This window comes from Mytilus galloprovincialis, chromosome 2 (genome assembly GCF_965363235.1).
Source record: "Mytilus galloprovincialis chromosome 2, xbMytGall1.hap1.1, whole genome shotgun sequence".
Classification (NCBI taxonomy): domain Eukaryota; kingdom Metazoa; phylum Mollusca; class Bivalvia; order Mytilida; family Mytilidae; genus Mytilus; species Mytilus galloprovincialis.
The window spans coordinates 115170564-115195304 of record NC_134839.1 but is presented as its reverse complement, the minus strand read 5'-3'; the positions used below and the strand labels follow the sequence as shown (position 1 = coordinate 115195304).

General features: G+C 31.6%; 1 protein-coding gene and 1 long non-coding RNA gene across 2 annotated transcripts; both read left to right on the top strand.

The window, feature by feature from the left end:
* Window positions 1-2831: 2831 nt before the first annotated feature.
* LOC143062504 (uncharacterized) lies at window positions 2832-7682 on the top strand. Its single transcript, XR_012974795.1, has 3 exons — window positions 2832-2937; window positions 6053-6138; window positions 7529-7682. It is a non-coding gene; the product is annotated as an uncharacterized LOC143062504 (long non-coding RNA).
* A 6242-nt stretch (window positions 7683-13924) lies between these two features.
* Window positions 13925-19673, top strand: LOC143065509 (uncharacterized). The gene is made up of 4 exons (XM_076239127.1): window positions 13925-14076; window positions 15948-16675; window positions 17877-17959; window positions 19313-19673. The coding sequence occupies exons 1-4, from the start codon at window positions 13934-13936 to the stop codon at window positions 19643-19645; spliced, it is 1287 nt and encodes a 428-aa protein (XP_076095242.1). The 5' UTR covers window positions 13925-13933; the 3' UTR covers window positions 19646-19673.
* The last annotated feature ends 5068 nt before the right edge of the window (window positions 19674-24741 follow it).

Here is a 24741-nt window from a genome sequence, read left to right as displayed (position 1 = left end):
ACGTTTTGCGGTCAATAACACGACTATTTCGGCACGTTTGTCTCTTATATCGGTTGCGTTCTATTAAATTAAGAAACTAAAATATAAGTCTGACCAATAAATTTATCAATTGTGTCCTATTCAAAAATGTGATAGTTTAACTGAATGTGGATACGCATGGCTGGTGATGCTTGGATCATAGAAGACGCTTACCCTATCTACAATCTTGGTAATGCTCTTTTTACGATTCTCACACTTTTTCGGATCGTTTACATTGAGTTGTATCAGTTTAGTATTTAGAAATGTAACAAGCTTGATGGTCGCAAGGACCGAAAAAGGAATAACAAAATTTATTTCAGTTTACAAATGATAATTGATCTGCTAAAAGTTCGATCATTGATTAAAATCTTTCAGATCATCGTAGATGTTACTAAGTGTTGAACTCTATTGAAGTATTCTCTAATGGAGATAAGATATACATAAAAATGTCGATCAAATCTCAAGTAACAAGGGTTGTTTTTGCTAATACCATATGTTATTTATTTTCTATTGTTACAACAGAAGCTGTTGATATCGATGAAAATGATGTGATTACTGAATTAAGACAACTGATCACAGATATTCAAAAAAAACAAAGGTAGTTATTCATTATTTTGTAACAACCAAATTCATGAATGCAAACATTGCTTGCGATATTAGATTCTGAGTTTGTTGATAATTTCTTTTTTTATAAACGGACAGCACTTCTGTGTTGACATGAATTGTCATTGATATAAATTAACTGTTGACAATTATTTTTTTTTGAAATACCTTAGGAATAGATTACATAAGCTGTATTTGGCAAAACTTTCAGGAATGTTTGGATTTTCTTATCCAAGGAATAGATTACCATAACCGTATTTGACACAACCTTTTTGGAGCTTTGGGTCCTCAATGCTCTACAACTTTGTACTTGTTTGGCTTTATCACTGTTTAGATCTGAGCGTCACTGATGAGTATTGAATAGACGAAACGCGAGTCTGGAGTATTAAATTATAATCCTGGTACGTTTGATAAATATTTGGCCCTAAATGCTCTCCAACTTTGTATTTTATTTGGCCTTTAACATATTTTTTGATTCGGGCGTTACTGTTGAGTCTTTTGTAGACGAAACGCGAGCCCTGTGCCAGTTTAAAATGTCAATCCTGGTATCTATGATGAGTTTATATACATTTAGTATAAACAACATCTTCAGAATCTCAATCCTGGTATCTACGATGAGATTATATACATTTAGTATAAACAACATCTTCATAATCTCAATCCTGGCCTTGCGGTCATAATCTTTCGAGCACGATTTTTGTACTCAGACTCGAGAATCAACTAATCAAAATACTGGATTTTGTGTTTCGAGACCTGATTTTGTATTCGGAGTACTGAGTAAAGTTTTATGACCGAGAGCCCTGGTATCTATGATGAGATTATATACATTTAGTATAAACAACATCTTCAGAATCCTAATATTTAATCCTGGAATCTATGATGAGTTTATATACATTTAGTATAAACAACATCTTCAGAATCCTAATGTTTAATCCTGGTATATATGATGAGTTTATATACATTTAGTATAAACAACATCTTCAGAATCCTAATGTTTAATCCTGGTATCTATGATAGCTTATATACATTTAGTATAAACAACATCTTTAGAATCCTAATATTTAAATCCTGGTATCTATGATAGCTTATATACATTAAGTATAAACAACATCTTCAGAATCTCAATCCTGGTATCTATGATGAGTTTATATACATTTAGTATAAACAACATCTTCAGAATCTCAATCCTGGTATCTATGATGAGTTTATATACATTTAGTATAAACAACATCTTCAGAAACTTAATGTTTAATCCTGGTATCTATGATGAGTTCATATACATTAGGTATAAACAACATCTTCAGAATCCTAATATTTAATCCTGGAATCTATGATGAGTTTATATACATTAAGTATAAACAACATCTTCAGAATCCTAATGTTTAATCCTGGTATCTATGATGAGTTTATATACATTTAGTATAAACAACATCTTCAGAATCTTAATGTTTAATCCTGGTATCTATGATGAGTTTATATACATTAGGTATAAACAACATCTTCAGAATCCTAATATTTAATCCTGGTATCTATGATGAGTTTATATACATTAAGTATAAACAACATCTTCAGAATCCTAATGTTTAATCCTGGTATCTATGATGAGTTTATATACATTTAGTATAAACAACATCTTCAGAATCTTAATGTTTAATCCTGGTATCTATGATGAGTTTATATACATTAGGTATAAACAACATTTCCAGAATCCCAATGTTTAATCCTGGTATCTGTGATGAGTTTATATACATTTAGTATAAACAACATCTCCAGAATCCTAATGTTTAATCCTGGTATCTATGATGAGTTTATATACATTAGGTATAAACAACATTTCCAGAATCCTAATGTTTAATCCTGGTATCTATGATGAGTTTATATACATTAAGTATAAACAACATCTTTAGAATCCTAATCTTTAATCCTGGTATCTATGATGAGTTTATATACATTTATTTTAAACAACATATTCAGAATCCTTTTTTTTTTTTTTATCTAAAATCTGATTTATTGCACTATTGCTGTTATAATGAATACCATGTCTACAGCATTTGTCAGGGCACCCCTGTAGTGTTAGTTTTACTGAACAAACAGGGAGATTGTTCAGTAAATTAATAATAATAATAGAAGGTTAGATTTACATGTAACAATATTATATATACAGATTACTACAGAAATTAATTTCCGGAAAAAAATTACATTCGTGAACCGCTTTGACTCTGTATATATGCTAGTTGACCTGGTCATGACCTATTGATCAAGGATCACACGATGGAGGCAAAATTAACAGTCGAAGCAGTTTGTTATATTAATTATGTAGGTGTACATACTTGGTTGCGAATTGAAGTACATTATATAAGTTTATTTATTTATGAATATGTGATATATTACATGAAGGATGCTTCAAGAAATTATAGTAGGGGTTAAATCTTTTATCACTGTCGCTGATCATGATCATGACGAAGTCCACAGCCCGTGGTTCTAAGATTAAATAATATTGAGACACATGTATTGCTGCATAAATATAGCATATAACATATATGCAAGAATAATAATTATATGTACAAGCTTACTTCTTTCAAAATTTTACCATGTTTACCACCTGAAAGTGTCGAAATATTTAAGTAGTTCAAAAAATCTTTTTTGAACAGGGCATACACATCAAAATTTGTAGTTTTATAATTTGAACTGTGGGTGCACTTGTGAATAGAAAATGTGATGAGTGTCACCAACAGATTTATATCATAATAATTTATATCACTGATTTTATATCCTATAATGAGATTTCTGTAGTTTAGGATATGATGACCTATTTTAACTTTATTTAATAGTATTTTGATCTTTTCCCAAAAAGTTTTAAAGTAATGACATTCTAGAAAAAAATGTTTATAATCTTCTGATACATTACATAAGTCACATTTACTGTCTTCTTTTATCTTCCATTGAAAAAGCAGTTGTTTACAAGGAAGGATATGATACAGCAATTTCCATTTAAATATTTTTAATCTGTTATCTTTTAAATAAGTAAATACAAAGTTAAGCATTGATTTAATTGGGATTAAAGAATCTAAATTTAGGACACGTTTCCATTTAAAGAAACTTGAAGGCGTGTCTTCATTTCCACTATTAATGTGTGTGTATATCTGTTTTGTTTCCATTACTTATAAACTTATTATCTTAATTTTTTCTTTTGTATTAATGCAAAGGTTGAGTTTATTTTTTACTTTTGATTTTATTGATTTTTCTGATTGAAGTACCTTGAGCCATTGATTTGGTATAGCGTATTTAAGTTTTGAAATTTCAAACATTAAATTGGATTTTGAGGATATTTTATTAGATATTATTTCTTGAGAGATATTACCATTTTGGTCAATTATATCATTAACATATATAATGCCTTCTTTTATCCAATTTATAAAAACTAAACATTTTCCTTGAAATTTTATCAGTTTGTTTCCCCATAGGATTTGTTGTCTAATGTTTTTAAAATTCATATTGAGTTTGGTATTATTTAAATTTTGTACTTTGAACCAAGACTTTACAATTTCTAAGTAGAATTTTGGTAAAGTTTTATGTAGGTTTTGTATAGAGTAAATGTTGTCTAGATTCATGTAAAGTAGCATGAAATTAGCACCAAATTTATTAAAGTAAAATGTCGGAATTACTTTCCAGTTAGCAAAATCATCTGCAGTAAGTCTTTTGATCCATGCTATTTGTAGTGCAGTTATATAATTATCTATATCTGTCATCTTAAGCCCTCCCTCAGTAGTATTTTTGCTTAGTGTGGTTCGTTTAACTTTTTCTCGTTTACCATCCCATATAAAATTGTGGATAAGAGTTTTAAACTGTTGAATGAATTCATGTGGTAGGTTTGTGACTGAAGCTAAATATGTAAGGTTTGGTATAAGAAGAGATTTTACAACTGTTATTTTACCTATCATTGTAAGATTTCTTTTTTTCCAATTACTTATTAATTTGTCACATTTCTGTATTATTTTTTCAGTATTCAGCTTATCACATTCAGCTCGATCTGTTCCAAAATAAACTCCTAGACTTTTTATTGGTCCTTTATTCCATGTTATATTTTCAAACTTATCTTTACAATGTTTTAATTTTCCTAACCAAATGCCCTCAGTTTTTGATCTATTTAATTTTAAACCAGACAGTGTTCCAAAGATTTCAATGATATTAAGAGTGTGACGTACTTCATCTTTTGATTTTAGAAAAAGTGTTGTGTCGTCAGCTAATTGAGAAATCTTTAAACTGTGCGTTTTAGTATCTAGCTTAATTTGAAAACCTTTGATGTTGTTATCTGGTCTTATTCTGCAGGACAAAATTTCTACAGCAATAACAAAAATCAGGGAACTTAACGTGCAGCCTTGTCTAATACCACTTTTAATGTTATATGGTGATGAGACCCACCCATTGTTTAACATACAACCAGTTATGTCTTTGTACAGAGTTTTAACCCATTTAATGAAAGAATTTGGAAGGCCAAATTTCTTGAGTGCTTCATACATAAATGGCCATTCCAATGAGTCAAAGGCCTTGGAGAAATATATGAAGAGCAATGCTCCTTCAATATTAAAGTATTCTGCATGGTCTATTATGTCTTGAATTTGACGAATGTTGAAACCTATATACCTATTTTTTATGTAACCATTTTGGTCACTATGGATGATTTTAGTTAGTATTGGTTTAAGACGTTGTGCTAAAGAATATGCCATAAGTTTTGTATCAACATTGAGTAAAGTAATTGGTCTATAGTTGTCTAAAAGAAGTGGGTTTCCTTTTTTATATAATAAAGAGACTACTCCTATTTTTTGTAGTGTGCTCATTTCTTCCTTTTGATAGCATGTGTTAAAAACTTTAACAACAATTTCTTTTAAATTTGTCCAGAAGGTTCGATAAAATTCTACACTGAGCCCGTCAATGCCTGGTGATTTATTTAATTTCATAGATTTAATAGCTTCTGTACATTCTTTTATGGTAAGCTCCCCTTTTAGATTTTGAGTTTCCTCATGAGAAAGAGTTTTATCCACTTTTGTTTCTGTTATATATTTTTTTATTTCATTTTCATTAGGATTTGTACTTTTATATAAATTTTCATAAAAGTTTTTTTCTAACTTTAAAATTTCAGATAAATCTGTTATAATTTCTCCTTTTTCATTCGTAAGTGCAGAAATATTTTTATGAGTTTGTCTGGATTTTTTAAGGCCTATAAAAATTTTTGTGTTTTTTTCTCCTTCTTCTGTCCATTTTACACGCGATCTAACCTGAGCTCCCTTTGCTTCATTTATGTATAGATTCTCTAGTTTTTTCTCAGCATTGTTTATTCTATTTTGAACATTATTATCCTGTGAGTTTTCTACATTTTCATTCAATTTTTTTAATGACAGTTCTAATTTAATTATTTCATTTTTATTTTCAGCTTGTTTTTGCCTACAGTATTTGATGGTTATGTCTCTTACTTCAGCTTTAAAAACATCCCACTTAACTCGAGGATCTACAGCCATAGTAAGTATTTTTTGTTTGTAAGTTTGAATTAAGTTATTAATGAGCTTTTGATATTGTGTGTCTTTCAATATACTGTTATTAATTTTAAAGAAACCTCGGCCTCTGCTTTGTGCTTTGTGTCTTAGCTTTAACGAAATTGCCTGATGATCAGTGTAAGAAATAGCAGCGGGTCTAATATCTGCAGCTGTAATATGTGGTCTTATATCGGAGCTGATAAGAAAATAATCTATTCTGCTTGCTATGTTAAAGTTATTTTTCCTTCTCTAGGTAAACTGTCTTTTGTTTGGGTTAATTTCTCTCCATATATCAACTAACTTGTGTTTTTTTTATTAATTGTTTCAAACTATTTACAGGGGTCTGTTGTTCAACTTGTCGTTAGGGCTAACGCGTCGTTAAAATTTCTTAATCATTCGATTAAAATTAATCATATGATTAGTGTGTTGTTCAACTTGTCGTTAATTTTAACGGTGCGTTAAAAAGGCTAAAACTGTCGTTAAACTTAATCCACCTCTTTGAGGTGTATTAAATTTAAATCATATGATTAGTTTAATCACAAGTTGAACAACAGACCCCAGGTTTATTAAATTTTTGTGTACTCGTACTTTTTCTGTCGTTTTCAGTCAGACTTTCATTTATATCCCCACCAAGTATTAAAATGCCTAATCTATTATTTTCAATTAAGTTGTTTATTTTTTTGAAGAAAGAATTTCTATTTCTTTGAATATTTGGTGCATATACATTAACTAAAGTGAAGATGTTATTATCAAGTTCTACATTAATTAGAATAAACCTACCCTCCTCATCTTTAATTTCATTTATTATTTTGTGATTTATGTTATCTTTAATTAAAATTGACACACCTCTAGATAGGGAATTGCCAAAGCTATGGTATATCTTACATTTTGTTTCACTATTTATTATATTTATGTTTTTATCAGTGAAATGAGACTCTTGAATAAACAAGATGTCACATTTTTGATTTTCACACCAAATATATAATCTATCTCGTTTTTCTTTTTTTCCTAGCCCTTGGCAGTTCAAGGAGCAAATATTTAAATTATTACTCATCTAAATAATGAACTATACGTGTATTAGCAAAGATTACACAGAGATATACATCAAAACTAACTGTTCTAAGTAGTTGTATACAATACAACCAAGACTAAACGTAAAATAGTAGTAATGCATGAGTATATATAGTATATATGTATCATTATAATATGTGTTTTTTACAATAATACAGTTTTGCAGCCATCTTATTGATTTTACTTTGTGCTGTAAAATTAATAGATTTAAATATGTTTTTTTCTTTTTTCAAAGGTGTAAAATGTACATGTACCTGTATGTATATAGGAGCTTGATTTTCAGAAATTACTTTTTCTATTTTCAGATATTTGGATTGTTCAATAAGGATTGTTCGAGCGCTCAACGACGTTATAACTGTGATCAAATGAAACATATGCTCGACAGTTTTTGATGACGTCTTAAACTTTCCATACAGTTGAACCTGGAAATGATGTCTGTTTGTGTAGAATTCTTTGGAGATTTTTTAATGTTCACATAAAGCAGTTGTGTGTGTCATGTGTTTTAATAAAATACGGATCTGTACTTTAAGTGAATATACTGCGTGGAAAGGATTAGCATAGCTGGTTGTGGAGTATGTGTGTCTGGATAGTATGGTGCAAAAGTATATGAATGTAATTAGTTTCGTACTTCCTCTGTGTGATGCGGTATATAGTGATATACTACATATGGTTGCGTACCATATTTGTAATTTCGTAGGAATATTTAGTGGTTGATATATTTTCCAAGTATCCTTGTTTGAATTGCCGAAAATAAAAGATTCGTTTGTGCAATTAGTACAATATTCAGAATCCTAATGTTTTACCCTGGTATCTATGATGAGTTTATATACATTAAGTATAAACAACATCTTCAGAATCCTAATGTTTAAAACTGGTATCTATGATGAGTTCATATACATTTAGTATAAACAACATCTTCAGAATTTCAATCCTGGTATCTATGATGAGTTTATATACATTAAGTATAAACAACATCTTCAGAATCCTAATGTTTAATCCTGGTATCTATGATGAGTTTATATACATTAAGTATAAACAACATCTTCAGAATCCTAATGTTTAACAAATCGATTAATGATTTGGATCTTGGTGCGCCTGAAGTTTTAAAGTACAATAAGGTTGGTATGTAAGAGTTAAACAATACGCAAATACTAACCTCCTCAAATACACATATTATATACAAAATTTTCAGTAAAAAATGATGTGTAAATAGAAACGTTAATGAGCAACCGAAACAAAAATAAACACTATTAAACTGCAAAATATAGATCTAAGACAGATTACTGAAAGCAATAGTAAAATGTCACTAAAATGATCCTGAAATGATAGATTTTGACTGTTCTATTTTGGTCACATAGAGGTAAATACTGAATGACGTTCGGGACACACCAATTTATGAAGTGTCATTTCCCTTTTTAACAAATAGTTTTCGCCTCATTACATATATTTTGTTATTTAAAAACTAATGTTCATTTAAATTTGGAATTTTCCTCAGCACCCTGCAGCAGTATTGAACATATGATACATTATAACTATGTGACTTTTAAATTTGAGGGACATGTGACAGATTATCACAGTCTGCTTTTGACATGTGTGATTATTGTAAGAGTTTATAACTATGTGATTCTAAATTTAAGGGACTTATTAGAAGTGGTTACATTCTACCATCTAGTTATGATATGACATGTGTGATAACTGTTATTGTTTCTCACCATCTGTTTATGATATGGCATGTGTGATTACTGTTATAGTTTATCGCATTCTGTTTATGATATGACATGTGTGATTACTGGTATAGTTTATCGCCATCTGTTAATGATATCACCATTTGTTTATGATATGGCATGTGTGATTACTGTTATAGTTTATCGCATTCTGTTTATGATATGACATGTGTGATTACTGGTATAGTTTATCGCCATCTGTTAATGATATCACCATTTGTTTATGATATGGCATGTGTGATTACTGTTATAGTTTATCGCATTCTGTTTATGATATGACATGTGTGATTACTGGTATAGTTTATCGCCGTCTGTTAATGATATCACCATTTGTTTATGATATGGCATGTGTGATTACTGTTATATTTTATCACCATTTGTTTATGATATGACATGTGTGATTACTGTTATAGTTAATCACCATCTGTGTATGATATGACATGTGTGATTACTGTTATAGTTTATCGCATTCTGTTTATGATATGACATGTGTGATTACTGGTATAGTTTATCGCCATCTGTTAATGATATCACCATCTGTTTATGATATGGCATGTGTGATTACTGTTATATTTTATCACCAATTGTTTATGATATGACATGTGTGATAACTGTTATAGTTTCTCACCATCTGTTTATGATATGGCATGTGTGATTACTGTTATATTTTATCACCATTTGTTTATGATATGACATGTGTGATTACTGTTATAGTTTATCACCATCTGTGTATGATATGACATGTGTGATTACTGTTATAGTTTCTCACCATCTGTTTATGATATGGCATGTGTGATTACTGTTATATTTTATCACCATTTGTTTATGATATGACATGTGTGATTACTGTTATAGTTTATCACCATTTGTTTATGATATGACATGTGTGATAACTGTTATTGTTTCTCACCATCTGTTTATGATATGGCATGTGTGATTACTGTTATATTTTATCACCATTTGTTTATGATATGACATGTGTGATTACTGTTATAGTTAATCACCATCTGTGTATGATATGACATGTGTGATTACTGTTATAGTTTATCGCATTCTGTTTATGATATGACATGTGTGATTACTGGTATAGTTTATCGCCATCTGTTAATGATATGACATGTGTGATTACTGTTATAGTTTATCACAATCTGTTTTTGACATGACATGTGTAATTACTTTTATAGATTATCACCAATGAAGGTGGGGGATACAACTTAAACACTGGGGCTTTTGTTTGTCCGGAGAGCGGAATGTACTATCTATCGTTTTATATAGGAGAGAGAGGTGACTTATCACCTCAAGGGGCATACATCTACCTGAAGGTAAACAATGTGAACATTATTGATGCAGTGGTAGATGCGCCTCATTTCACACAGGATCTTCAGGGCGGAAATACGGTAATCATTCGTCTGAAAGCTGGAGATGTTGTAATAACTCAACACGAAGACAGTGGTGGTCATGTGGAAGGGGCGACAGGTCTACGCCTTACTTCATTCTCCGGTTTCATGCTTTATTCCTAAAAATAAAATTATGTGAGAGTATACATTAACTTCTTGAAAAATCGATTCGTTCGGTTATTACATAGGTTTGCTAGTATATGTTAATACGACATATTATAGCAATAGTTATCATACGTACCTGGATTATAATTTAATATGCCAGACACGCGTTTCGTCTACATAAGGATCATCAGTGACGTTCAGATCAAAATAGTTATAAAGCCAAACAAGTACAAAGTTGAAGAGCACTGATGACCCAAAATATCAAAAACAATTGTGCCAAATACGGCTAAGGTAATCTATTCCTGGGATAAGAAGATCCTTATTTTTTCGAAAATTGAAAGTTTTTTAACAGAAAATTTATAAAAATGACCATGTTATTGATATTCATGTCAACACCGAAGTGCTGACTACTTTGCTTGTGATACCCTCGGGGACGAAACATATCATTATGTAGTTTGACAAACGAAAATATAAACCCTTTATATTTTCGTTCGTCTTGTAATACACAAATGTTGATTTATATATACAATGACTTAGAATTTGATTGAATGACGTATAAAGGCACATATAGAAAGATACTGACCCTATAATAATTGCGATGCATAAATAGAGAAAAGCCTTACATTTAAATAGAAAGGTACAGCAAAGCTTAACGTGTAAAAAAACTTTCATTTTTTTTAAACAGAGAAAAGTGGAACAACGCTTGAATATAGAAAAAAACTGAAGTTTCAAAAGGAAAATTAGATCAAAGCCTAAATAAAGAAAAAAAAATAGAGAAAGGAAATGTGGAATGTGTCAAAAAAGCCTATAAGACCGTTAGTTTTCCCGTTTGAATGGTTTTACACTAGTAACTTTGGGGCCCTTTATAGCTTGTTGTTCGGTGTGAGCCAATGCTCCGTGTTGAAGGCCGTATATTGACCTGTAATGGTTTACTTTTATAAATTGTTATTTGGATAGAGAGTTGTCTCATTGGCACTCACACAACATCTTCCTATATCTATATATAAAAAAAGGAGGGAAAATAAAAACCTTCATAGAGAAAAATAAAATTTTGTAAGATAAACGCAAATCAAGGATTAAATCGAAAAAGACTTACTATTATGTGCATACGATACATTTGGCCCCACTGTGATTTGTGTTCCAAACTTTGCATACAAGCTCATATTCATCCAGCCACTTCAAATAGGTAACACAACATACCTTCATGTGCTACTTTTATAGATAAATTGGGACAAAATTTAAGACATTTACTTTGAATTATGTTTCGTAGATATTTCTATATTTGGAAAGAAATATCTAACTTTTATGTTGCAAAAGATAAACGTAGACGGATCTTTGTAAAACCATGATGAACGGAATATCAACTCTTCATAAGTGTGTTTGGATATGTATACCATGCTTTGGGAATAATTCGTTTTAATCACAATTTCAGGACTTCAATAAAAGGACTCGGTGATTTTTCATAAAAATTGGCACCAAAATCTTCATACATAATCAAGCCAAATGTCACTTTTGAAAAGAAAGATCCATGTCCTCGTTTTCAGGTTGAATCAAATTGAATAATACAAATCTGTCGAGAAATACATCTTTTCCAGATTTGTCACAGTTCGACGTCGTAAAAATAACATTTTACGTTAGCGACCTGATAACCAAAAAGTATATCGAACGTTGAAGAAAATTTAAAACGGAAATAATCAGAAAAGCAAAATAAGAAGAAAAAAAAAAAGAACTTCGAAGAAAATTCAAAACGGAAATTCCATGAACAAATGGCACAAATCAAAAGCTCAAAACACACCAAACGAATGTGCATGCATTTTCTGACATTGTCAATACCTATAATATGAATTTTAAGACCATCGTGTATTATTTTTGAAGTTGATACGGATACACTGTATGGTTATTATCCGATGAACTTTGTAGAATCTCCTTAAAAGAGAAGAGCAGAGCATAGTTTAAATACAGAAACACTCACATGTAAACGAAGGGGAAGAGATAAGCTCAGAAAACTGACACTCAAAATCTAATTCAAATTTTATCTTTAATTCGTATTATTAAGTTAATGCATGAAATATCAGAAAGACAGAAATTAAAAGATTTAATTTCAATTGGATTGTTTGTCTCATTGATCTCATAATTCACTCAGTGCAGATAGTCCATGTTAAGATATCTACTTTGCTGCATTTATCAGATTTCTAATGCATTTACATTTTTGCTTTCTGATATATGATCAAACAATTGGAACTTGCTCTATATTCAATCGGGTCGAAGGAGTTCATAACAAATGGTGGAAATATGATTCTCATCACATACTATTTGGTGTCGACAATTCGGTAAAAAAAACTTAATGTTAAAATGAAAAGGGATACTGCATCGATGATGTTGTTTATATAGCTCGTATAATTATTGATATCTTCATAAGCTTTAATATTGTACATGTGTAGCGTGCTAGTTATTTTTTTTTTATATAAGTTTGATTTTGTTTATAATTGTTTAGTATTCTGTTGGTCCGCTGTTTCCCTCTAATAATTGATATGTTTCCTTTGGTTTTGGTTTGTTACCCAGAATTGACTTTGCTCAATATAGTTGTGATTATTGAACAGATGAATAAAGTAAAACTAAAAATTTTGAACTCCGATGAAAATTCAAAAAGGAAAGTCTCTAATTTAATGGCTACTGTTACTTTTGTCTTTAATTAAATAACTAAACATATATTTACATTTAGGTGTTAATACTTTTCATTTGTTCATTTATCCTGTCTATTCTTATATTTCTCAGACTATTTTTGACGTCAGTATAAAATACGATTAAAATTTCTGTCTGTAAGAAAATGATTTGAATATAAGATGAAATTGAACTATGAATCTGTTTAAATCAAGGAACGTTTAATTTCCTGTATGTCATTGGTTCGTAGATGCCATCGGTTGCGCTTTAGGTCTTATTTGTTAATTTTAATCAGACTGTTAGCTCTGAAATTGTTTCTCATTTTGTCAAACCATGGTGTTTTATAGCTTTTAAACGGTATGGATTTTGCTCACTGGTGAATTACGTTCACTGACCTATAGTTTTGATCATCTTTGTCCATTGGTGTTTGTGGTGCTTTCAAACTGGTAATCACACCACAGGTGGTTTATTATGGCCACATCTCTTACAAGTTAACACAATAGAAACGCAACGATTGAAGACCCAGTTTTATTCAGGATTGACCAAATATGGATCAACGAAATAAAATTCAAAATATAAAAACAATAGCCACGATTTTATACAGTAATGATGATGCTATATATATAAATAGACTTCATCCTCATAAGAGATTCTACAAATCTTTCCTTGACAATACAGATCACTTTTGTACTACTGCGTCGCTCATTTTAAAGGTCACGAGAGAGATTGTGATATCCTGTTAATGCCTGGCAAGTAGCGATAAGAAGTATTGTTTGTACTAAATATTACGAGATAAGATTGTTTGGGTCACAAATAAACCAACATGGCTGACATCTCTTTTCCTGCATACGCTGTCCTTGTGTTTACTATAATTCATTCTTTTTCAATGCTACCTTTACAAGCTGAAAAAGAAAATGACGGCTTTGTATTAAATCAAATGTTTACAGAAGTTCTAGATAAACAAAGGTAGGAATAAAAACTTATATATCTGATTAATTATCAAAAGTACCAGGATTATAATTTAGTACGCCAGACGCGCGTTTCGTCTACATAAGACTCATCAGTGACGCTCAAATCGAAATATTTATAAAGCCAAACAAGTACAAAGTTGAAGAGCATTGAGGATCTGAAATAGAAAATTTAAAGCCTTCTCATAATTTTTCATTAATGTCTTATAGTTTATTATTTTTTGACAGCAACATGTGAGCAATACAAATAGATGTAATGGGTACAAATGTAAATTGAAATATAGTATACAAACTGTGCTATATTATTAATCACTAAAAATAGTTATCAAAGGTACCAGGCTTATAATTTAATACGCCAGACGGGCGTTTCGTCCACTACAGACTCATCCGCGACGCTCAAAATAGTAATAAAGCCAAACAAGTAAAATGTTGAAGAGCATTGAGGACCCAATATTAAAAAATGGTGCCACGTGCATTTTCTAATAAGCCAATACGCATGATAATTAATGTTGATGTAATACGAAAATATATTGACTTCGAGTAGACAACTCTTTGTTCTTACTCCTCACTGCCAAATGCTTATCGGTTAAACAACAAATACCAAATCTATGGTTTGATTCTACCTGGTTTCAAACACAAGGCGAACACGCTATCACGAGACCATCTAGGTCGGTAGTTCCTCCTAGACAGCAAAGCGATATAGCCTTATTGTGCTAATGCGGCGTAAAGCAACCAACAATCAATCAACCTATCACTCCTTAAATCTAAAAGGTACCAGAAAACACCCAAGACATCGTGATCCGTGTTCGTATTTTAAAGTCGTGCTGATTATGAAGTGTATTGTTTACTCTGCTATCAAAATCTATCTGTTTGAACCCATCCTGGTTTTCTTACTACAACCAGAAAGTCGACGTGACATAGATTGAATTTAGCAGATTTAATTCGTGTTTAATGACGAAGTTCCTGACTTCGTTATTTTAGTTTCATAGTTTCGATGGCAGTACTGATCATACGCAAAAGCGTATAAGACACGGATCGATAAAAATCTTCAAATTTGAGTTTTTTTTTTCAAAAATTGACGTTATCAGTGGATTTTTTGTTTGTTTCAAAGACAAATTTATGATGTACACTACATTTATACTTCATCTCACAAATATTTCCGAGTTGCAGCTCAACAAAACTAGTCTCCACCTTTAGTAGTATAGATATGAATAAATGTGCATTAGAAACAACAAATTTCGAAAATAAAATTCTATCTGGTGCTTTGTGGCAGGTATTCGTCCGGACGAGACGGTGGTAATAAAACATTTCAAATCAGAACAATAATATGGCATATTAAGTTAAAATTGTTATCAGCCAGTTCCCCAATTGAGTGAACTTCTTAAATTATCATTTGTACTTATGGGTATCCAATTTGTTCTCAGTCCGTCTAGAAGGATTACAGCAGAATATGTTTGAAACATTTAATTCAAATCATAATTTCTCTACATGTCAATGGCTCTCCATACATTTATTTTGTTTTAAGTGTTTTTGTAGTCAATAATTGGAGATTAATCAAATGGCACCATACTCATATTAGCATTTAGACGTACCTCTAGTCTAAATTGTTTTACATTTTGTCTTGGCGGAGCCTTTTAATCTTAATATGCGGCATTGGTTTTTCTCACATCAAGTCAGTTGATCTTTGATGACGTATTTTCACTCATACCAAATCGTCATATGTGTATATTTATAATGCTAAGTAAAATAGAATCATAAGTACACTCGCGTCTTATGACATTGAGTTACGTAATACTGATTGTATATAAGAATCTTTTGAAATGTTTACAGTGATAGTTTTCACTTTAACATTTCTTTATACTTATTTAGGATTCATGAAGCTTCCATTTTGTTGCAACAGAAAAATAAGGTTAATCAAGTACATCAAATCGATGGAATTCATGAGCTGCAGAAAGTAACCAAGGAGAAAGACGATCAAAAAGATGAACTTCAAAAGATGAGGAAATTGATCAAGGATCAAGCCGATCAAAAAGTTGAAATTGAAGAATTGCGGAAATTGATCAAGGATCAAGCTGATCAGAAAGCTGAAATTGAAGAATTCCGGAAATTGATCAAGGATCAAGCTGATAAAAATGCTGAAACTGAGGAATTGCGGAAATTGATCAAATATCAAGCTGATCAGATAGCTGTAATTGGGGAATTGCGGAAACTGATCAAGGATCAAGCCGATCAAAAATCTGAAATTGAGGAATTGCGGAAATTAATCATTGTTAAATCCAATTATAAAACTGAACTTGTGGAAATGTGGAAAGTAATAGAAGACCAAGCTATTGAAATTGGTAAATTGAAGAAAATACAAAACTTACTCAAGGCTTATTACAACGAGATAATCAACATAAAAGCTGAGACTGACATTAACCAAAATTTTAAGACTTCACAGTTAATACAGCATGAACACATTTCTAATAACATATACAAAGATGAGAAGGATCTTGCTGGAAGAAATGTACCTGTTGAGGATTCAGTAAATAAAACAAACCAGTCTTTAAATAACACTAGCATTGTTGGGTATAAACTATACAAGAGACTTCTTCAAGGTAAGATGTTAGCATCTTGTTCTACTTTAATGCAAATAATGAAACTATGACTAGTTTAAATACTCCATTACTTTTGTAAGGGAAGGGCATCTCCAACATTTTTAGGGTAGGGATAAGCAGCTGAGAGGTCGAGTGTCCCCCCTTTTATATTTTGGAAAAACACAAATATGAACCCTGTCATATTTTTTTGGACAAACATTTTACCTATATAAAACATATTTACCCTATTTTATAGAGAGGTAAATAAATTTGTCAAATATCTGATGCATTTAATCGGTTCTGAGAAAAAATCTGATTCAGTTGTTTCTGTTTAAATCAGCAACCTTATATGCCTTCTTAATTTGGGACCCTATTACATATCAAAAAGCTTGAAGAAAGAGACTTTTGTCACTCGGGTCATCCCAACCACTCATGACACCTTATATGTCTTTTAATTTCGCGACTCTATTATTTATCAAGAAGCTTGGAGAACGAGACTTTTCACGCGGCTCATCCCTACCACTCAATTCATAATCACTAACCCCCTCCCCCTTCAACTCCGAGATATATATGTCATTACCATTGTTAACGTTTCAGTAGGAACCTCTGGATGCCCATTTATAATCATTTTTTATTGTTAGATTGCTATTCTTTTGGCGTTCATTTCAACAATAAATAAGCAATTGAGGAATGTTTTACAAAGGGATTTTTATTTAATAATTAATATAACCGTATTTATTTATTTTTCTAAAAACCAGTTTGTACTGAATAATAAGTATTTTGATAGTCTTTAGCTAGAAATCATTCACACCTGATGATAAGTTGATAAGAAAAACAAATCGAGGACATCTCATCCACTGTAAGATTCAAAATCCATGTTCAAGCATTGCTGGAAGTTTACCTTATAAAAATGTTAAGTTCAAATTTAAGAAGCTCAAATTAATGTTCTTTCTTTGATTCCGAGTGATATAATGATTAGTATGATTGACCTCATTAAACAAATATTTAAATCTTCATTAGCCATCATTTAAAAGACAACCAACTTAATTTAAGTTTTGCTAAACAAAAATGTAAATATTCTATGATTTTTTTCTGGTAGTTCTGACAAATGACATAAAAATCATAACAATTACCACAACAACTATCTGATTATAGTTATCCGAACAGTAATGTTCATTCACATCACTTTATATGTTTATCCATAATTTTACATTTTGACTAGCTGGTTCTGGCGGTATCGCATTCAGTGTTTATCTTGATCACGACGTCGATTTTGGCGCACATCAAATTTTGAAATATAACAGGGTATGTATTTTAAACCAAGGAAATCGATGTTTGTCTTTATCTACATCTTTTTCTGAAATTTACAGTGTGGTAATCGTTTGTAATTTGTGTGAGACGAATTTGAGAACTTATTAATAGAGATACAAAACGTACTTAATTTACTTAAAGGTAAATTAACATTTCTACTTAAGGGCTACAAATATTGAATTACTTACGATAATAAACATCATTTCCAGTGACAAATTACTATCGTTTGCTATTTATCCAAATATAAAACCAAAAACTATAAGACTAAAATATATAAGGATGACAATAAAGCGAAAATAGAAAAGAAAAAATCTTCGGGTGAACTCAAGTTCTCCGTTAGTGAAAGCAGTTCCTCTTCCTTGAATGGCAACCATTGTGTGTTAACTTAATGTCATGTTTACATCAATTTGAACGTCATAGTTGGTGTTGTCCCAAACGGGGAAAAGATAATTGGATGTGGATGACGACATACCCGATATCACATGTAATCTTTTGTATGCATAGACATCTCAACATCTCCAGCAGATAAAATATTTATTTCATTTTTGATAATATTTACCATGCCTCGAGTTTTGTTTGATGAGTTATCAATTATAAATTATAATGTTGATCGTAGCTTAGGAAGCTATTGAACTAAGGAATTTCCGTCGCAAAGTTCGAAAATCAATTATTCGAATGTTTTGCGAACTCCTTCATGACTTAACATCAGTGTCACAGGTAAATGTTCAAGTTATCAGTAACACATTTCTGTATTCCTTTCCATATATTTACTTCACACAGTACGTTTAATAAGTGGATTTCAATCATGCATAAACAAGAAAGAGTGCACTAGTTTACTTTTTAGCGATACTTTAGTCGACAGATTTTATATTGTACACTATTAAGCATTCTGTGAAAAGTTTTTGGTGACTGTTGTTTTATTGGTCACATTAATGTCATATGTTTTACTTAGCCTTTGGTATCAAAAAACATTTTCATCGATAACTAAATACAACTTTCGTTTTCGAATATTCTTTTAAGGGTTCAAAACATGAAATTCAAATGGGTTCATAAAAAAAAACATGAAATTCAAATGGGTTCATCAAAAAAAACTGTAATATGATTGTGTCACACAAAATACTAAATACTTTTCGCTACACCTTTATTCGCTTTCAGCTACTTTGTTTTATTGAAATAGAAATGTTGTCCTATCGAATTATTTGCCATATCCACACATACTTTCTTATAACAAATATGGTATACAACAAAAGACAACAGTAATTGAATTACAAGCTCATGGCATCATCGCTTACAAATCCTCCCTTAACTTCTGAGATTTGTTTATGTTTTTTTTTATTATTGTTGTAGATTATAACAAATGAAGGGAATGGATACAATGTACATACAGGTTCTTTTACGTGTCCAGAAAGTGGAATGTATTTACTGTATTTCAGCATTGGACAGAGAGGCGACACTGCAGCTAGAGGCGCTTATATCTATCTAATGGTCAATAGTGTGAACGTTATAGATGCGGCAGTAGACTCTTATCATAACGCACAAGATCTTCAAGGCGGAAATACAGTTATTATACGTCTCAAAGCTGGGGATGTTGTATTCACCGAGGGTGGTGCCAGTGATCATGTTGAAGGATCAACAGGAGTACGCCTTACTTCGTTCTCTGGTGTTCTTTTATACCCTTAATACCCTAATAAGATATATGTCTACCCGAGTTTTTTTTTCTTCTTTACGTCTTTGAATGTTAAAATGTGTTTAGTTTTAAATACTGACTAAAACAATTCTACACTCACCTTCTATTGGAGCGAAAATAGCATGTTATACACAATTCTTTCCAATTCTTTTTTTTGACACATTTTTTTTTTTAAAACAGGGATATTTTTTAGTTAAAAGCAAACAGCGCTGAAGTAAATCCATTATTCTTTTTACATTTTTACAAAATTTAATAATGAATGATGAAATCAAAAGCTCAAACACAGCAAACGAATGGATAACAACTGTCATATTCCTAACTTTGCAAAGGAATTTTCATACGTTATACTTTGTTTCATAGCTAGCTAAACCTCTTATTTGTATGACTGTCGCATAAAAAGTCATGTGTAATATTGAATTGTAATCAATATATATATGTAATGCAGCGCAATCTCGACAGCGCCGAAGAATTGATCATCCCGGACGTTTAATGTGATCCTGAGGAATGTTATTCCACTTGTCCCGCAAAGAAAACTCAAGCTGACTTTATGATATTGGTGATGGTTTCATCGTCTAAACCATGTCAAATCTGATGCATAATTTGCGCGATCGGACCAAAATCCGGCGAAAAGCATAATTTTGGCCAAGGCGGGTGCCAAATGTCACTGACGGTTTTTGGTACATAATGAATGATTTTTGATCTACAGAATTTGATGTTTACGCCAGACGGCCGTTTTTAAAAGACATAATTAAGGAAAGACTGAGGTGCTCTTTAACCATTTCTGCGCAAATGGTGCTTTACTGAAATTGCTCCAAAGGTTTTACCGTGACCACCATTGAACTTTCGTGACATTTGGACAGCCATCAGAGTTGATATCGGATATGTTAAAGACCAAATGTATCGGTCTTGCTCAGCATTTTTTGTACCCCGGGATGTGGCTAATCATTAAATACTCCATTTTGGTTGAATTTGTGGATGATTTGGGTAATTGTAGAGGCTACAACTTCAGTCTTCTCGTAATTGTATGCTGTGAAAGGTTTCATTGGATCATGCCCAAAACTGCATGTCACTGGTTGTCAGAAAGTCCTGGCATTTGCTCAAATGTTCATTGCAGTTTCGTAACAATAAGGGTGGGAAAATTCATGACATTAGCCAAACTTTAAGTGGACAAAATCGTGAAAATTGTGCGTATGTTGAAAAACGGTGAACTCGGTTTATGTCCTGTCAAAATAACCCGCACTTCTCATTTGTTCCAAAAATCACTCAACCGTAAAGTTGTCGACAAATGTCTTAAAAGTCATTTTTAACCATCTATACAAAGTTCTTATGTAAATAAAATAAAAATTATAAGATTTTTTTGAAAAACAAAAGTGTTGCGTTTTCATTGGCGCTCAGTATATATATATATATATTATATATAGAATAGAATAGAATAAAATATTTTACTTACCAAATTAGGGCCCCAGGAGGGCATATAGCATACAGACAATATTATTATAAACAATAACATATGCAATACACAAACAATAAAAGATATGCAACAAGTGTTATAAAAATAATAAAATAAAATAATATACCACAGAAAATAATTATTGATTGATTTAATATTATTAGCCTTGCGTCCCGTGCCAAATCTATTTGTACGTTGACGAGATAAATTTAACAAAAGTAAGGTCCTGTAGTGTTAATATTTTGGTGTAATATTTAACATTGCCATAAAAAACTTATTCGTACAATATATTCATTTATTTGGGAAAACAAGCCTGACAAGATTAAAAGAGAAATAGTATGTCTGGAACATAAATTTGGGGGCTGAAAATGTAAGTTATCCAAGAATATATAAAAGGGTTAAAATTAACGTGGGTCTGACGGTTGCTAAAAAACAATATTAAACTCAAAAAGCTTATAGAAAGCACAGAAAATATTGATATTGAAAATCTAGTATTTCTAGGCCCACCAAACAAATGTAAAAACTCCTTTTGGAAAGAGATTTTGAAAGCATGGACAGAAAAGCAAAACAAACTTAAACCAAAAAATGAAGAAGAATTTTTAACAGATTCACTTTGGAATAATGGGAATATTAAAATAGGTAGCAGATCTGTGTTCTATAAAGAATGGGCTGATAACGGTATTTTGTTGATTAATGATCTGGTAGATAATGAGGGTAAATTAATGTCGTTTGAGCAATGCAAAAATATTTATGAAATTAAATCTTAACTTTCTAGTTTATAATGGAGTTATTATAGTTTTCAAAGGTACCAGGATTATAATTTAGTACGCCAGACGCGCGTTTCGTCTACATAAGACTCATCAGTGACGCTCATATCAAAATATTTATAAAGTCAAACAAGTACAAAGTTGAAGAGCATTGAGGATCCAAAATTCCCAAAAGTTGTGCCAAACACGGCTAAGGTAATCTATGCCTGGGATAAGAAAATCCTTAGTTTTTCGAAAAATTCAAAGTTTTAGTTAACAGGAAATTCATAAAAATGACCATATTATTGATATTCATGTCAACACCAAAGTGTTGGCTGCTGATATCCTCGGGGACGAAACGTCGACTAGCAGTGGCATCGACTCAGTGGTGTAAATAGTTATCAAAGGTACCAGGATTATAATTTAGTACGCCAGTCTACATAAGACTCATCAGTGACGCTCATATCAAAATATTTGTAAAGCCAAACAAGTACAAAATTGAAGAGCATTGAGGACCCAAAATTCCAAGAAGTTGTGCCAAATACGGCTAAGGTAATCTATGCCTGGGATAAGAAAACCCTTAGTTTGTCGAAAAATTCTAACTTTTGTAAACAGGAAATTTATAAAAATGACCACATTATTGATATTCATGTCATTACCGAAGTGGTGACTACTGAGCTGGTGATACCCTCGGGGACGAAACGTCCATCAGCAGTGGCATCAACCCAGTGGTGTAATTGTTATCAAAGGTACCAGGATTATAATTTAGTACGCCAGTAGCGCGTTTCGTCTACATAAGACTCATCAGTGACGCTCATATCAAAATATTTATAAAGTCAAACAAGTACAAAGTTGAAGAGCATTGAGGATCAAAAATTCCCAAAAGTTGTGCCAAACACGGCTAAGGTAATCTATGCCTGGGATAAGAAAATCCTTAGTTTTTCGAAAAATTCAAAGTTTTAGTTAACAGGAAATTCATAAAAATGACCATATTATTGATATTCATGTCAACACCAAAGTGTTGACTACTGGGCTGCTGATATCCTCGGGGACGAAACGTCGACTAGCAGTGGCATCGACTCAGTGGTGTAAATAGTCATCAAAGGTACCAGGATTATAATTTAGTACGCCAGTCTACATAAGACTCATCAGTGACGCTCATATCAAAATATTTGTAAAGCCAAACAAGTACAAAATTGAAGAGCATTGAGGATCCAAAATTCCAAGAAGTTGTGCCAAATACGGCTAAGGTAATCTATGCCTGGGATAAGAAAACCCTTAGTTTGTCGAAAAATTCTAACTTTTGTAAACAGGAAATTTATAAAAATGACCACATTATTGATATTCATGTCATTACCGAAGTGGTGACTACTGAGCTGGTGATACCCTCGGGGACGAAACGTCCATCAGCAGTGGCATCAACCCAGTGGTGTAATTGTTATCAAAGGTACCAGGATTATAATTTAGTACGCCAGACGCGCGTTTCGTCTACATAAGACTCATCAGTGACGTTCATATCAAAATATTTATTAAGCCAAACAAGTAAAAGCGCGATGTTTGGCTAGTCTTGAACCAGCTTTAACCCACCATTTTTTCTTCATTTATAGAAATGAATGGTGAGTTGAACTTGGTGTCATGGATAGCCAAACCTCACGCTTTATGGCAATGTTTGAAAATATCATGGAAATGACAACACTACGTGACATAAATACTGCACAAACACGTGCAAGAACATTCATTACAGAGAAACGCACAAACAAATGATATAACAGTCGACACAACATGCAAATTGCAGAACAACAACGAACATATTTCATCAACGACAAACACAACAGGATATAAAAACATTGATGCGCGTAAATAACATGCAATCTCGCATCTTCAAATTTTTCATGATAATGATGTTGTAGAAAGGCAAATATATGATTATGTGGACTACAAACGATAAAGCAACAGATTATCCAACAAAAACCATAAAAGAAACATAAAAAAAAAGGTATACATAAATGTAGGATGAACAAAATACCGCTACCCGTATAGCTATGCAAATTCACACTTGTTATAACAATTATATTTGGAAATAGGTCCCGTTCGATACTTAACAGACAGACGACATAGATGATAAAACACAATCTAAGACGTGGGAAAAATTACAGTTATTAGTTTAGACACAAACACATCGTGTAGATCAACCAATTCATGATGGTGTCCATAAAATTTACGGAGCGTCGTCTTTAATGCTTCCTCCTCATAACTCTATTGGAACAGTTTCTGCGTAAGGAGCACACTCCACACGAACATGCACGTGCATTACGTATCAATTAAGATATATACACATGCGAAGGAGCAGAGGGTATGTTACTGTTGAGAAATGGGTAATTGATGATTGGAAAATAGTATCCCTTACATCGAGTTGTTACGGCCAGAAATCACCTTTAAATTGTAGCCAACACAAGACACAAATCAATAATAAAATTTAACAATATTTATTATACAAAAGTTTACAAGAAGTATTACACAAATATTACTGTCAACTTAACTGTCAAAATATGAGTCCAATCTTTTATCTTTATCTGTATCCTGATATCTTTCGGAATCCAATCTGAATATTACGGTCACAATCCAGTATGATGTTGTTTGTAGAATAAAAGTGTCAATCCAAAGGCTATGAATATTAATGTCTATCGATGTCTAAGTCCAAATCCAAGAGTAAGTCCTAGAGTGAGTTTAACTTTAGTGTCTGTATATATATATATTTGTCATGGAAGATTCTAGAACAGTCTATAATGGAACATCCTAGAAAGTTACAACAGAAGTTTCTAGTAAAATGTGGAAGTTTATATAATGCATCTTTTATTAGGATCATTCTGGAACGTTCCAATCATTCTGTAAT

What these genes read in the sequence shown, in the direction of transcription:
- LOC143065509 (XM_076239127.1), top strand. Translation starts at nt 13,934, where the DNA reads ATGGCTGACATCTCTTTTCCTGCATACGCTGTCCTTGTGTTTACTATA. An exon ending in GAAGTTCTAGATAAACAAAG is followed by an intron (nt 14,077 to 15,947) that starts GTAGGAATAAAA and finishes ATACTTATTTAG; the next exon opens with GATTCATGAAGCTTCCATTT. An exon ending in ATACAAGAGACTTCTTCAAG is followed by an intron (nt 16,676 to 17,876) that starts GTAAGATGTTAG and finishes CATTTTGACTAG; the next exon opens with CTGGTTCTGGCGGTATCGCA.